Source organism: Phyllostomus discolor, chromosome 8, assembly GCF_004126475.2.
Source record: "Phyllostomus discolor isolate MPI-MPIP mPhyDis1 chromosome 8, mPhyDis1.pri.v3, whole genome shotgun sequence".
NCBI classification, from domain to species: Eukaryota; Metazoa; Chordata; class Mammalia; order Chiroptera; family Phyllostomidae; genus Phyllostomus; species Phyllostomus discolor.
The window spans coordinates 38,968,345-38,982,435 of record NC_040910.2 but is presented as its reverse complement, the minus strand read 5'-3'; the positions used below and the strand labels follow the sequence as shown (position 1 = coordinate 38,982,435).

The 14,091-nt window shown below is 60.4% G+C and overlaps 1 protein-coding gene across 5 annotated transcripts in view; it reads right to left on the bottom strand.

The window, feature by feature from the left end:
• NFIC (nuclear factor I C) overlaps window positions 1–13,337 on the bottom strand; it is a 65,445-nt gene extending 52,108 nt beyond the window's left edge. For 2 of the 5 annotated variants that reach the window (XM_028519275.2, XM_028519277.2), the window contains exon 1: window positions 6,538–6,698. In XM_028519275.2, coding sequence (XP_028375076.1) covers window positions 6,538–6,567 — 30 coding nt within the window. In that variant the 5' untranslated portion in view covers window positions 6,568–6,698. Of the gene's footprint in view, window positions 1–6,537; window positions 6,700–12,876 lie in introns of those variants that run through there. The other 3 variants (XM_028519274.2, XM_028519276.2, XM_028519273.2) reach the window with 3 other exon arrangements.
• Window positions 13,338–14,091: the final 754 nt, after the last annotated feature.

Below are 14,091 nucleotides of genomic sequence, written 5' to 3'. Positions count from 1 at the left end.
CTTCCCCTTCTCCCTCCCCCTCTCTGATCTCTACCCCCTCTCTGGGGAGAGGTGCCAGGGAGGCGAGCAGGGGTGGGAGCCCACGTCACCAGTGACCCTAGCTGGTCCTGGAGGAAGGAAGACAAACAGTCTGTAACTGGGTCATGGACCTGCTGCCCCGTCCTCTCTTGTCCTCCCTGGGAGGTCAGGCCAGTCACTCTCTTTGTCCCATAAGACCTGCAACAACCAAGGCCTCTTCCGCAGGCGCCTCCCAATGTCCTCAGTGGCTGACAGGGCAAAGGAAACAGCCAAGGCAAGCTAGGACGCTGAGAATCCTCCCAAACTCCTACACATCCCTCAAAGCCCTATGTCCAGTGTTCCTTCATTTCCTGCTCTCCTCAGGGCTCCCTCAGACCCAGCTTGGACCACACAAGCTGTGGGATCTGGGTCCAGCTGTTCCCCCTCCTCCAACCCTAAGTCCCAGGGCTGAGACAGCATCGCTGGGCAGACCCTAGAGGGGAATGAGGCGTGGTGATACTGGCCTCCATGTTCACGTTCTGTGTGCCCCAGGAACAAACCACTGCTCCACTCTGGGCCTCAGTTTCTCACTTAGTAAAATGGACAGAAAGGGACACTGTGGCCTGTTGCGGGACTTGCCTACTGCCCTGATAACCAGAGAGCAGAGGGAGGGGAACAAGGCTAGACCTTCCCCAGAAGCCCCACTCGGCCCACTGGGCTTCCCAGCCAAAGAGGGCAGCAGCAGCTTGGAGGCAAGCCCCTGGGCCCGAGCCCTTGCTGGGCCCTATGGGTGGGACAGCTGTGCACTGGGCTGGGCTCCTCTGGTGTCCCTACCACTCTCAGAGTCCAGGGCAGCAAACCAGCACATGTAACTCCAATTTCCACCAAAAAAGTATTCCAGGAAGGATTCTCTCTCTCCTCCGTTCACTCAGCAATCACTATGTTACCCACCTCCTAAACGCTTATTCCAAACTCCTATGCATCCTTCAAGGCCCTGATTTCAAAGTCCCCTTCTCCAAGTTAAGCCCAGGTGAAGTGGCAGACAGCAGAGCTTATATGCAAATGCAGACCAGTCTGGCACCAGGTTAGGGTTCCTAATCTAAGGTATCTCCTCCCCACAATCTCAGAATATCAGAGTTTATGAACAGCTCTTATCTAATGAGGGAGAGAGTCATTCAGTAGTTCAAAGAACATTTACGGAGTGCCTGCTGTGTGCCAACCCCATGCACAGCGCTGGAGACCCAGCAGTGACCTGGGTTTGGCCCTCACCCAGATCCTCATCTGGGGCAGAAACGGACATGAAACAAACCAACAAGTATGTAATAAAATGTCAGGTTGAACAAAGTGGTTTGAAGAAAGCAAAGGAGTTTGAGGGGGCCAGGGAATCCCTTGAGGGTTGTTTCTTAGCTGGGGGTCCGTAGGGAGGTCTCTCACAGGAGAGGACACTTGAACGAAGACCTGAAAGATGACAGAGCAGCTTTCCAGGTGGAGAGAGCCGCACCAGCACGTGCACAGGCCTGGAGGCAGGACGGTGCCCAGTGCTTTATGGGAGGAGCGAGGAGGCGGGTGACGCTGCAGCAGGGTGAGTGGAGGGGTGAGGGCAGGGAAGGAACCGAGGCCGGTTGTGCAGAGCCTTACGGGGAGGAATTTGGTAAACAGACCAGAGAGTGAGACCCCACAACAAACTGGCAAGTGAGTGTGAGCCAAGAACTCTGACTTCTTGTCTGGTATCCCAGGGGGGATGGGGGCTGAGCCAGAGGCACGGTGTTCAAGACAAGGTCCAGGAGGTTGTGCCTTTTGGAGGCTGAGCATTTACTGTGCCCACTGCCCGGAGGGAGAGACTGAGGCACTGAGCACTGGAGCCACTGGCCCAAAGTTGCACAGCCAGGAAGGAGCAGAGCTGGGAAGTGTACCTGAGTCCCCGTCACTGCGGGCCTCCTGACTCCTCAGCCCCACTGCTGGGCCCCCTGAGCATGCGGTCTGACCCCAGCCTTGGAGCTCCCCCAACGCCCACTCTGCACTCCCTATGGTCCCTCCGAACTCTGTGTGGCTCCCCTCCCCGGCTCCATCCTGGGCCACACAGCCACCACCACCTCCTCCTCCTGGGAGGGGCCCCACTGTCCTGCACTGTCCCCCTGCTTCCTGCCCATCTGGCCCCTAGACTGAAGCCCCCTAGGAGAGGGGTTTGATCCATGTCATTCACCTTGGTGTCCCCAGAGTCCAGAGCAGTGAAGGAACAATCTCACCCTTTGCCTGTTGGCCCTGTTCGCACACCCCAGCTGACAGAGGCTGCCGGTACCCACCTGGTCTGGCCAAACTTGGGGAGACCCTGGACAGGGCTTGCCTGGGAGGACTGGTCAACAGAAAAACCCTCATGGGTCAAAGCTCCAGTTTTTCTGGGGTCACTGCTACCCTCACTTATTTGCTGTCTACTGAATACTAGTCATTCTGTGAAGGGTAAAGAATTGGAGGAAGGCATAATTATGTCCCACTGGGGGACACAGGGAGAGAGGCTGAGGCCCAGAGAGATTCAAGTGCCTTCTCTCAGCTGGCAGAACCATCCATTCATTCCCCCATCCATCCGTGCGTTTATGCAACAAATATTTATGAGCACCGACTGTGTGCCAGGCCCAGTACCCAGCACCTTGGAGGTGTCCCACTTCCCTGAATGCTCAGGCAGCCTGAGGAGCTGAGGGTCACTGGTTACTTCACTGCACTGGGAGGATACCGAGGCATGGGAGGGCTCCGTCACCACCCAGAGTCACATAACTGGAAAGGGGACTCCATTCTGAGCCTCCTGAGCAAGATTTGCATGCAGATCTGAGGCATCCTAGGTGTCTGCTACCCACCCCCCATCTTAGGGCACATCTGGGTGGGGGTCCTGTCCTCACAGGTGTGGCGTGAGTGTGCATGGGAGTGCTGGGGTGCCCGTGCACTACTGACTGCAGATCAACACGCGCCCAGGTGTGTGAACCTGAGCGGGGGCTGCCTGGGGCAGGAGGCCCCTGGACTCAGCATTTCCCATCCATTTTGTCCTGAGACAGGGAGGGAGGGAGGCTCAGGCAGAAAGAGAGAAGAGACAGAGGGAGAGAGGGAGAAAGGCAGATAAGACAGAGGAGGGAGGGAGGAGTGGAGGGAAGGAGGGAGGAAGAGGGAAAGGGAGAGGGAGGGAGGGGGAGAAGAGAAGGGGGAGATAGACGGGTGGGGGGGGAGGGAGAGAGAGGGAGAGAAGGAGAGAGGGAGAGAGGGAGAGAGAGAGAGGGAGAGAGAACGCTGACTAGGCCAGAATCCCAGCTTCGAGATTTACAAGGCGCTGGGCCCTGGTGCTGAGGCACCTCCGCTGCAGAGAAGGGAGGGGGAGAGATATAGACACGGAGAGAACAGGAGAGACAAAGACCTGGCGCGAGGCTGTGCCTTCTACAGGGTGTAGTGGGCACACGGAGAGTCCCCGCCCGCCCTCCCAGGCCGGCTCCCCAACCAGAGGCACCGGCCACGCTGTGCTGTCCTGGGCAGGCCCTGGCCCTTTCTGGTCTTGGCCCCCTTCCCAGCCCAGAAGCGCTGGGGAAGCCTGACCCTCACACCAGGCCTAGACCTCACTGCATTTTGCCTCCCCCTCACTCCCATGGGAGGTGCTTAATAAAGATCTATTAAAAGAAACGAAAGTCGAAAAGTCGGGGCCTTCTCCCAGCCTCAGTCTCCCCGCTGGAGAAACGGCAGGGAAGGGAGTGCCTCCCTGGGAAGGACCCAGGTGAAGGAGTGAAGGAAAGAATGAATGAATGAGGGAGGGGGCCCTGGCGGCTGCACTCGCTGGCTGTGGCCCCGGGGAATCCTGGGCACTGCAGCCAAGAGAGATTTGGCCCCAAACCTGGAATAACTAACGTGGCGGTGGCAGCAGGCAGAAGGGAGGCAGGGAGGGAGGCCCAGAGCGGGGCAAGCACAGGGAGGCCGGCCTTCCCGCCGGCAGGATTTATGGAAGTAACGGCTGCTCCACACAGTTCCTCTTAAGAGTAAAAGTGAAAAAGCGCTTGAGTCACCGCCACTGAAACAAGGACAGGGCTCCCAGAACACTTCAGGGCCACCCCCCTCCTCGGTGGGCAGGGCCAGGGGGCACAGGGCAGCTCACACCGGAGCTGCAGCCCCCCAACCGGTCTCAGCTCCTAGGAGGATCCGGGTCAGATCAGTCACACTGGCTAAAACGGAGGTATTTTAGATGGGACTCAAGTTGTAAAATTAGTCAAGTCAAGAGGGGAGGTGGAGGCCCGGAGACTGAGAGACACAGGGAGAGGCACATGGGGCGAGGAGAGGCACACACAAACAGGGGGAAAGATGATGGGAAACAGGTGTGGAGATGGAGAAGGACAGCAGAGAGAGAAAGATGAAATGACAAGGACAGAAAGAGGCAGAGAGAGAGGGAGGGAGAACAGAGACGGAGAGAAGGAGACAGGGAGAAAAACAGAGAGAAATACGGCGGGGGCAGACTGGGGAGGCTGAACCAGACGACCAGGGGAGGGGGTCCTGCAGGGGCGGTCAGGGTCCTCCCAGGGCCCCCAGTTTAGGACTCCAGACCGCCCTGGGCCTGCAAGGAGCTACAGGGATTAAGCTGAGGCTTGAGGGGGGGCTTCCTTCCAGGGTGGGGGGCACATGGGAGAATAAACAGAGGAGGGGAGCCCCTGCGCTCGGCTGGCTCCCTCCCCACCCCGGTAGGGAGCGCTCTGGTTCTCTCTGCCTGTGTCTGTCTCCTCGTCTCCCGGTCCCCCGCGCCCAGCAACCTGATTTTTGTGAATTCACAAGAGTCACCTGGCTGATCCTTGCCCTCCTCCTGGGGAAAGCCAGGCCCAGTGAGTGCCCAAGTTCACGGGTGATGCCAGGGCTCCGGCTCTCCCCACCACCCCCTCTCTGCAACGTGGATAGAGGCCTGTCTCCCAGCGTCCTGATGGGGGAATTCCAGGGCGCAGTGACAACAGGCGGCCTTCCAACCTCCTCGCCTGGAATAGCCTTCCTCTGCCTGCCCGCCCCCCCCCCCATCTGGGGAGTGCGCAAGAAGGGCAGAGGGGGCAGGGGCACCCAGAGCCACCCAGGCCACCCACCCGCTAAGGCCTGAGCCGGGGAGGCCTAAGGTCCCTGCAGCTACTGAACTAGAACCCTAGATGTTATCGGGGAACTTCGGGACGACTGGGAGACTGAGATGGGCCAGTGCCGACTCTTCGAGGGACCCCTCCCAAAGTTGCTGGGAGAGGGGAATGGAGGGCTGCAGAGGGGCAGGGACTTGCCCAAGGTCATCCAGGAGGTCGTGGGCAGGACAAGACCGAGATCCCCCTCAGCACCAGCCCTCACTGTTTCTGCCTAAAGCCAGGAACTCCTCAGCGGGTGCTGGGGGAGGCCGGTGACACAGACCCCACCATGCACGGGGGACCCCTGCAGGGACCGACAGTCTCTGGAGCCTAAACCAGCATCTGCGCTCTCCCACACAGTGCTCCTCTGGACATCCAGCACTGCACTTTACAGTTTGGAGGCCATGCTGCATCTCTCTCCAGAAACTGCCTTAGCCCCATGTCACTTCAAGGGAAACTGAGGCCGGAACCCCACTGGCGTACAGACACACACGGACTTGGGGTGGGCCCAAAGCTGGAAAGTAGAACCAACAGAAGGATGGGTGTTGTCTGGGAGGGAGCTGGGACGTTCTGGTGCGGCCTGCAGAAGGGACGTTCCCCCACCCCATCTTTGCACCAGGGCTCAGCCTGGGCAGCCTGGGAGTGTGGTCAAGGGTGAGAGGCTACAGAGGGGGCAGGTGCTGGCAGGCAAGGGCGTGAGCAGCACCGCAGTGCCGGCCGACCCCGGAATGCAGGCCTCTCGGCTCCTCCCGGCTGCGGCTCAATAACCCCTAAATCGATGCGGCGAAACATCGGGATAGTGGTGGGGGCGCGGGGTTGGGGGAGAGCGAGAGACCGGGCCGGGAAGTCGAGCACCCCTCCCCCCATCGCTGGCACCTCCAAGTTCGCGCGCCCCCTCCCCCCTCCATGCACACGTGGGCCAATAATGGGGGAAAAGGCAGCCGGGGCTGGAGTGACGGGGCGCAACCTTGGTGAGGAGAGGGTCCCAGGAACACATCAAGAGTGCTGGGGAGCTCAGGAGCCAGCCAGGACCCCCTCAATTCTCCTTAGAGGTAGTCCCCGGTCCAGGCACGAACCCTGTCTTTGGGGCGCCCCTCAGCCCTTCCCGAGTGGATGGGGGAGCTCATCCTGCCTTGGGGGAAGCGAACCTGCAGCCCGCCCCCAAACGTCCGGGACTGGGGAAGGTCCTGGTCGCGGGGAGGAGGGTCGAGCGGCAAAGCAGGAATCCGGGGTGAGTGTATGGGGTGAAGGAGGGGGGTCCCGGTCTAGCCCATCCCCCACTGGTCCCTGGTCCGTGTTGGGGGCGTCCCGGCCCGACCACCGGAGGACGCGTGCCTTTTTCGTCCCGCCTCCTCCGGCCTCCAAACTCCGGGGCCGGGATGCGGGGAACGCGGGACCGGTGCGCGGGCGGCGTGGGCGGGGGGCGTACCTGGGTCAGGCAGAGCGGGGACGAATACATCCCGGGCGCGGCGGGAGGCGCAGGGCCGGCCGGAGCGGGCGCGCTGAACTTACTGAGTCATTTTTCCAACCCCCCCCCCCCCCCCCCCCCCCCCGCCCGCGGCCGCGGCCGGCGCGCGCTCCTAGCCGCCTCCTCCCTCGGTCTCCCTCCCTCCTCCCTCCCGCTCTCTCCCTCCCTCTCTCCTGCGTCTCTCACTCCCTCTCTTCTTTTCCTGCCCCCCACCTTCTCTCTCCCTCTCCCCTCCTCCGTCTCAGTGTCTCTGTCTCTCCTCCCTCTGGCAACCTCCCCCTCCCTTCCCCCCAATTTCTCTCCCCTCCCTCCCCCCAATTTCTCTCCTCCCACCCGAACCTCCCACTTCTCAACATCCAACTTTCAAAGAAAAGAGGGAAAAAAAGAGCGCGAACGAGGAAGGAGAGCCGCTCCCCTCATGCCTCATGAACCCCATTATTGCTATTATTACGAATTTCTAGCCGCTGGGCTCGGGACACCGGATGGGGACCCGCAGCCGTACTCAATGAGACTGCAGAGGGTCCCCCAGGACCGCCTGCCCAAGTCAGGTGGGGACGGGGCGCTAGGCTGTTGCTGGACACTTGGGGGCCGGAGATGGATTTTTATGACCCCCCCCCCCCCCCCCCCCCCCCCGCAACCCGCCCGGAGCTGGCCGGGAAGTTGGAGAAACGAGCCAAGGGGGTGGGGGGGGTGGGGTGGAGAATGAAGCAGTGACGTGTGCAGAGGCCGCGCAGCGCGCGGAAAGCCCTTAAAGATGTACGTCCCGGGGTGCACGGCAGAAGGGTCTCCTGCACCCTCTCCTCCCTGGCCCCGAGCGCCAGGCAGGGGCTGCAGTGCCCAAGCAGAGAGTCTTGACTACAACTACGGCCCTAATGGCCAGAGGGATCCCAGCTAACCTAGGAGCCTCCAAGAATCTGCTCTTTCTTCGTTGGCCAGCACCAAAGGGGAACCGGGGAGGGAGTGGCTTTGGCCTCCTCCATGTGTCTCCGCAGAACCCCAGGAGGAATTTGTCCATAAAGAACCTCAGGCTGGCCAGATAAACCCTTGCAGCCTCTTCCCTTTTGTCCACGGACTCCTATCAACCCCAGCCATGTGCCCATTTCAAAGATCTGGAAACTGAGGCACAGTGAATGGCTTGGAGTCAGGCCATCTGGCCCAGAAGCCCACTTCTTCAAGCTCCATTGTTCTCCCTCTAGAATAATTAAGCACAGACCTGCTGTCTCCCATTCTGAGCCCCCAGGGTACCTGACGACCTTGGCCTCTTCACCTGGCCTTAACTCTCCCCCTCCCAGGGTCACTCCCTCAGTCCTCCCAGCCTGGCTTAGAGGCTGCCGAAGCTCTCCTTCCCACCTCACAGGCTAGGGGGATGTGGCCCCTTGCCTCCATCCCGTGGTGTTCTGCTCTGTAAGGTGGCCTCGCAGTGCCCGCCCTATAGGGTCTGCTAGCATAAGGACAATGTTACTTAGCGGAGCTTTGACTTCCTATCATGTGTGACCCAACACGCTGTTAGAAAGCTTGGCCATTTTGACTAGTCTCTCTGAATATCCCGAGGCTGATGACACCCTGTGACCAACTCAGGGCAGCTGCCCCAGGCCCAGGGCGCGACATGCCGGCAGCCCTGATATTTCCCTGTGTTACAGGGGAGGAAACTGAGGCCAGGGAGCGAGGCCACTTGTTCGGGGGGGCCCCTTGCTGGACGGGGAGGGAGCAGGATCCGCCCGCGGCAGCACGCGTTCCCACCCGGGTGTGCTCCTCACTGCGTGTGTCTGACAGTTATTCAGACGGCACTGAGCACATCCTGAGCACTTCAAAGATGTTTTCGAAACCCCCCACTGTGCAGCTGTGGTGGGCACTTCAAACCCCGGGATGAAAGGGGGAGGCAGGGGTCTAGGAACCCAAACACCAACGCAACATAAAGCAGTACTTGATCACTGAAGAAAATGCCAGGAACACAGATGGCGGGATCCCCAGTTCAGACATTTACATGTTAAAGTGAATTTCTGAGCGTTTTCCTCAGACTGCCCCCCATCCCTGCCCTGCCTGCAACCTTCCCGTAGCAGTTGAGGTTCCTTTCCAAGGTCAAGTTTGGAGAGCACAGATTGCACCTCTTGGAACTCAGTTTCCACATCTGTGAAATGGCAACATTAGGACTTGTCTTGGAAGGTTGGGGAGATTGGAGTTCTTGAGGTAATGTGTGTGAGGACTGTATTAATGTTATTAGTTGCAGTGGATGGTAGAACCTTCCACAAGTTCACTAACAGCAACGGTATGCACACATATATGTATGCACATACACAAGAGTGGGCAAAAGTAGGCTTACAGCTATAATGCACTAATTAATAAATAGTACCAGAATAAACTGTGTTTCATGTACTCACAACCGCAAACCTGCTTTTGCCCACCCCACAGTTCAAGCAGGAGAGGCCTCTGTAGTGCACGTAGTAGGACCACAGCAGGCCTGTTGGGCTGCAGGGTTGCACCTGAATGTGCAACTCCTCCAGCCAGCAGCTTAACCGCTCTGTGTCCCAGCTTTCCCCGCACCCGTGTGGAGTGGGGCGATCAAGGATAGTGCCTCCCCCCGGACGTGGGCAGATCAGCGAGTGTGGACAGGGGTCAGACGGCGCCTGTGCATAGTGGTCTCTCAACACAGCAGCTGGTGGATTTGGACCTGTGTGTGGAAGGGCCCGGAAAAGGGGTGCATGACTTAGCTCCTGGCATTTTGGAGCACAGTTGAGCTCATTTGTTAAAAATTAAAAATGCATTCTCCCTAGAATTTGCTCTTAGGCTTCTCTGTAACTGTCCCAGACACACGGTAGGTGCACTACAGATGCACGGTAGTGTCAACTCTGCAGCATTAATGCCAACTGCCAGGTGTCTATCTGTGTGGGGGGGTTCAACATCACGGGTATGGGCACGGGCTGGAATACTACTCAGCTCCATAAAAGAACGAGGGGCTCCCAATGGAGCCATCTCCAAGAGACATGCTGGGGAAAGCGAGGTATGGACCAGATTCCTCCTGCCACTGCATGCCGGGAACACCGCTGGTCGTGACAATCACAAATGTCCCCAGACATTGCCCAGTGTCCCCCGGGGGCAGGACCACCCCTGGTTGAGAACCTCTGCTGCAGACTCAGCCAGAAGACTCAAGATCTCATTTGAGATTAAGAAAAAAGGAACACTCATGTATCCTCTATGAGATAAAAACTACCCTTTATAAGAATATACACGTGTCCTTTACAAGAATGTGTATCTATCCCACCTGCAGTTGCTAAGACAAAGCTGGATGACAACGGGACCCCCTGGGCTGGAGTCCCACCTTGGTGGGGGTGATGAGGAAGGTGCCATTTTCACTTGTGTACTCTCCTTAGATGTTCATGAATGGTTTGTATAATTAAAAAGTAAACTCTGAAAAGGTGAGAGGTGTTCACAGAGTAGCACAGGCAGGGACGACAGGAGCCCAAGTAATAGGAGCCCCAATGGCAACACCACAGCGGCCACACCCAGAGAACCAGGCCACGCAAATGCTGGGTCCTGACCCTGGAGACCACCCCCTGAGCCCCGCACTCCAGGGAGGGTCCTGTGCGTTTCCATTTTGGGGATGAGGAACTGAGGCTCTAGCAGGGGACATTCAGGTCCTCAGCGGTGGGAAGTAAAGGTGGGATATGACACTAGGGAGGGCACAGTCACAGATACACAGCGACACACGACTCACAGGTCTCAGGCACACACAGGCACACACAACCATGCCGCACAGACACAGACTTTCACTCACAGTAACTCAGGTACCAACACACAGATCTGACGTGACACACAGACACACATGTAGCACAAGTACACACACAGACGCACACAAGTGCATACACAATCCCAAACACAACACAGGTGCACTCACCCATAATCACACAATCATGCCCAAACACAACACATGCTTACCAGCAGCACACATACCCGCAACAGAATCTAGTACTCATGCACACACACAAACATGCACACAGAAGCACACAGCACAGCACACTCCATTCCTCCCTCCTGGCAGTCTCCACCACCTCCCCACCCTGGGGTCCTCCCTCTCCTGCCAGTGTAGGTGTCTGTGTCAGTGTGGCTCCATGTGGTTGTGTGTGCACCTGTGTGTGTGCACGGATTTATGTACATGTGTGGCTGTGACCAAGCACTCCTTGAGGGTGTGTCACGGGTGTATGCTTGTGAACACACTGTGGACCCCTGGACACCTGGAGAAAGTGGGGATGGGGGTGAGTGTGGTGCAGGGCAGACCACAGACGCGTGACTGCACAGGGGTGTGCTGGGACAGGGCTCTGTCTGAGTGCTGGCAGCTGGCATGGGGAAGGGCCTCAGTGAGGGTGAAGGGGCTGATGAGAGCATGTGACCCTGAGCGCTATGTGTATGTACCCCTGTGTCAGAGTGGAGCCCCTTTTCCTCCCCCTTCCCAAACAGCCCTCCCAAAATGGGTTGCAGGTTTTAAGTAAAAATCAGAGACTTGGCCTAGCCTTAGGGCTTTCATGTTTGGAAAATTATATAAAGGCCCTGGGGTGGGGTGGGGGTACAGCAGGGATTCCTCTGGAGGGTAGAAAATAACACTTTGGACCTCCCACCCCTGGCCCGGTCCTCGGCAAGTGCTGGGAGGCAGGACTGAAGGGGGCGGCCCCCAGCCTGGAAGGTGAGAGGGTCTCCTTGCCACCCACCTGGGCCCAGATAGCCCCTGCGCTTCAGTAACCAACCCTCCCTCAAAACCTTGGCCAGAAGAGAGGTGGGGACTCCTGCCACCCTGCCCCACTCTGGGGCAGGTCCCCGAACACTCGAGGTTCCTGGCAGGTGACATCACTGCCACCCAGTGATCGAGTCCCAGTGCCCCCTGGAGCCCAAACCTCAAACCAAGACCACCTAGGTCCATGCCCATGGGGACTTTGAGGCAGGGAGGCAGTGGGGGGATGGGTTGGGGTTGGATGAGGGAACAGGGTTTTGGCAAAGTAGAGGAAATACCAGCCCCCCACCCAGATGCCCGGTGGCAGGAATAAAGGAACTGGAGGGGCTAGGGGGAGAGTGCAGACCTATCCCCAATAGTCACTCAGTGCCAGTCACCTGCACACAGAGACACCTAACTGTCCCCTGGGACGCAGACACACTACACCGTTTCCCACTCACCCACAACCACCTAACCGTTACACACACGGGAACACCCCACACGGTCATCTAGGGACACCACAGCCCCCAGGGACATACAACTCAGTCACACAGCTTCACAGCACCATTACAGAAGGAACACAGCTCAGTCGCCCAGTTACCCAAAGACACACGCGCACTGTCCCAGAGACTCACAATGCTCTCACACACGCAACACAACACACCTGGCCACGTGGATGCGCAGACACATAAAGGAGAGGACCCGACACATCGGAACCCACGTACCCACGGACAGGGACGGGACCACCTATTTGCACAGACCCGAGAACGCATCCCCGGATTCCCATGCTGACCCGTTAGGAAGCTCTGGAACCCCCAAATGCACCCCTTAAGCGCGGATGCCACCGACACTCGGAGACTAGACACCGGAATCCTCAAGTGTAGGCACCTAGGCTCGTCGGCCTGGGGCGCTCGGGGCCGAGACCTGGTGACCCCTCCCGGCTAAGACCTGGCGTGCGCCAAGGCCGGGCTGGGGTCAGCCTGTAGGCGGGGCTCAGACGGCTAGAGGGCAGGCCGTGCGGGCTGCCCTTGCGTGGCGCCAAGCGCCGCCGCCCGCTGGACTCCAAGTTCAAGGCGCCCGGCGGCGACCGTGGCGCGCTCTCCGCCCCTCTCCGCAGCGGCCATTTTCCGCTAGCTGGCGCGCCGCGCTCTCCCGGGCCGGGGCACCCCCGGGGGCCACCGCAACCCCGGCCTAACAGGGCGACCCCTCCCCGGCTTCGCTCCCCAGTGGGCTGCGCGCTTCGGGGTCGTGCGCCTAGGGCCTCGTCCTCCCTCCTCCCTCCGTGCCGGACAGGGGGCGGGGGCCCGGCCTGGTTGAGGGGCACCCTCTCCCGGGAGCCCCGCCCTCCCCGCCAATTCTGCGGCGCCCACGAGGGGCCCCCCACTTGGGATCCCCCGCTGCGCCCTGCGCGCCAGCTCCGCCCCCAGCCGCGAGGGGGGGCATCGGCGGGCGGGGGTCCTGCGGCGGCGGGCGGAAGGGGGTGTCCCCGCATCGAACCCTTCCTTGGGGCGGCCCCCCCAGACCTGGCAACTTTCGCCCGGAGCCCACGCACCACCCCAAAAACTCCCCGGGCGAAAACGAAAGTGGGGGCGGCGACGTACCATGGCGCTGCTGCGAGGAGGCGAGGCCGGCGCCGGAGCGAGCGCGCTCGGTCCCCGGCGAGGGGGGGCCGGAGGCGGCGGGAGGAGGCGGTGAGGGAGGGCGCTCGGGGGAGGGAGCGAGCGCGCCAGGGAGGGGGCGCGCCGCGCCCGCCCCCCGGGTCCGTAGGACCCTCCCCTCGGCCCGCCTTCCCCGGCCCCGCGCACCGCCCGCTCCTCAGGCCGCTGGACTCCCGGGCCCGTGCTGCGGTAGCTCCATCCCCGGCCCGGCCCGCGCCAGTGGAGGCCGGGAGAGCGGCCGCAGCGGCGGGTCGTGGGGCCCGGGGCGGGCTCGCCGCGGACTGAGCGGATCCACCTTCTCCGAGGCGCGCGCGCGCTCACACACGCGCACACACACACACACACACACACACACGCAGAGGGCTGAGGACACGAGCGGCCCGGGCCTCCTTCGATCCGACTCGGTCACCACGCACACTGACGCGCGCAGACCGGCACACTAGGTGTTTGCAGCGTGTTACAGACACAGCCTGCGGGTGTCATCCAGACACACGGGGACCCACGCGCACAGCCTATACGGTGTCTAGGATGCACACCTCTTGCAGGATGCCACCAACACAGATTCACACTGACAGCCTGCGAGTGTCACCCAGACAGACATGGGGCCCATATGCTCACAGCCTTCTGGGTGTCACCTAGACACCCAGAGCCTGACTTGGACTCACAGCCTGAAAGATGTCACCCCGACAACAGAGATTGACAATCATGAAAAGACACTCCAGACCTGGGACTGACCCACAACTGATCCCCAGGACTCCTCCCCTAGGCCATCGCTCCAGGCACTCTGGCCCGTGAGTGCAGGTGTACCGGATACACATAGCCACAAACACGTACAGTGGGGAGACGGGACAGATGGGGACACAGAAAGAGACTCCGAGGAGGCGCGACAGACCTGGGGGGCAAGGGTCCCCTGAGGGTCATGCAGGGGCTTCAGGCGGGTCGGGGGGCGGGGAGCGCTCTCGGCCGCTCCATAGGTGGAGGAGGGGTTCGGGCGCCCCCTCCCCAGTCAGGAGTAATGGCGAAGTCCCCGCAGCGGGGGAGGGTACGGGTGGAGGAGGGTCAGCGCCCCCACCACTGCCGCTTGGGCGGCTGCGGGCTGGGAGGCGGTGCCGCAGCGCTCCCCCCCACCCCAACCTCAGCGCTCTCCCGCAGTCCTCC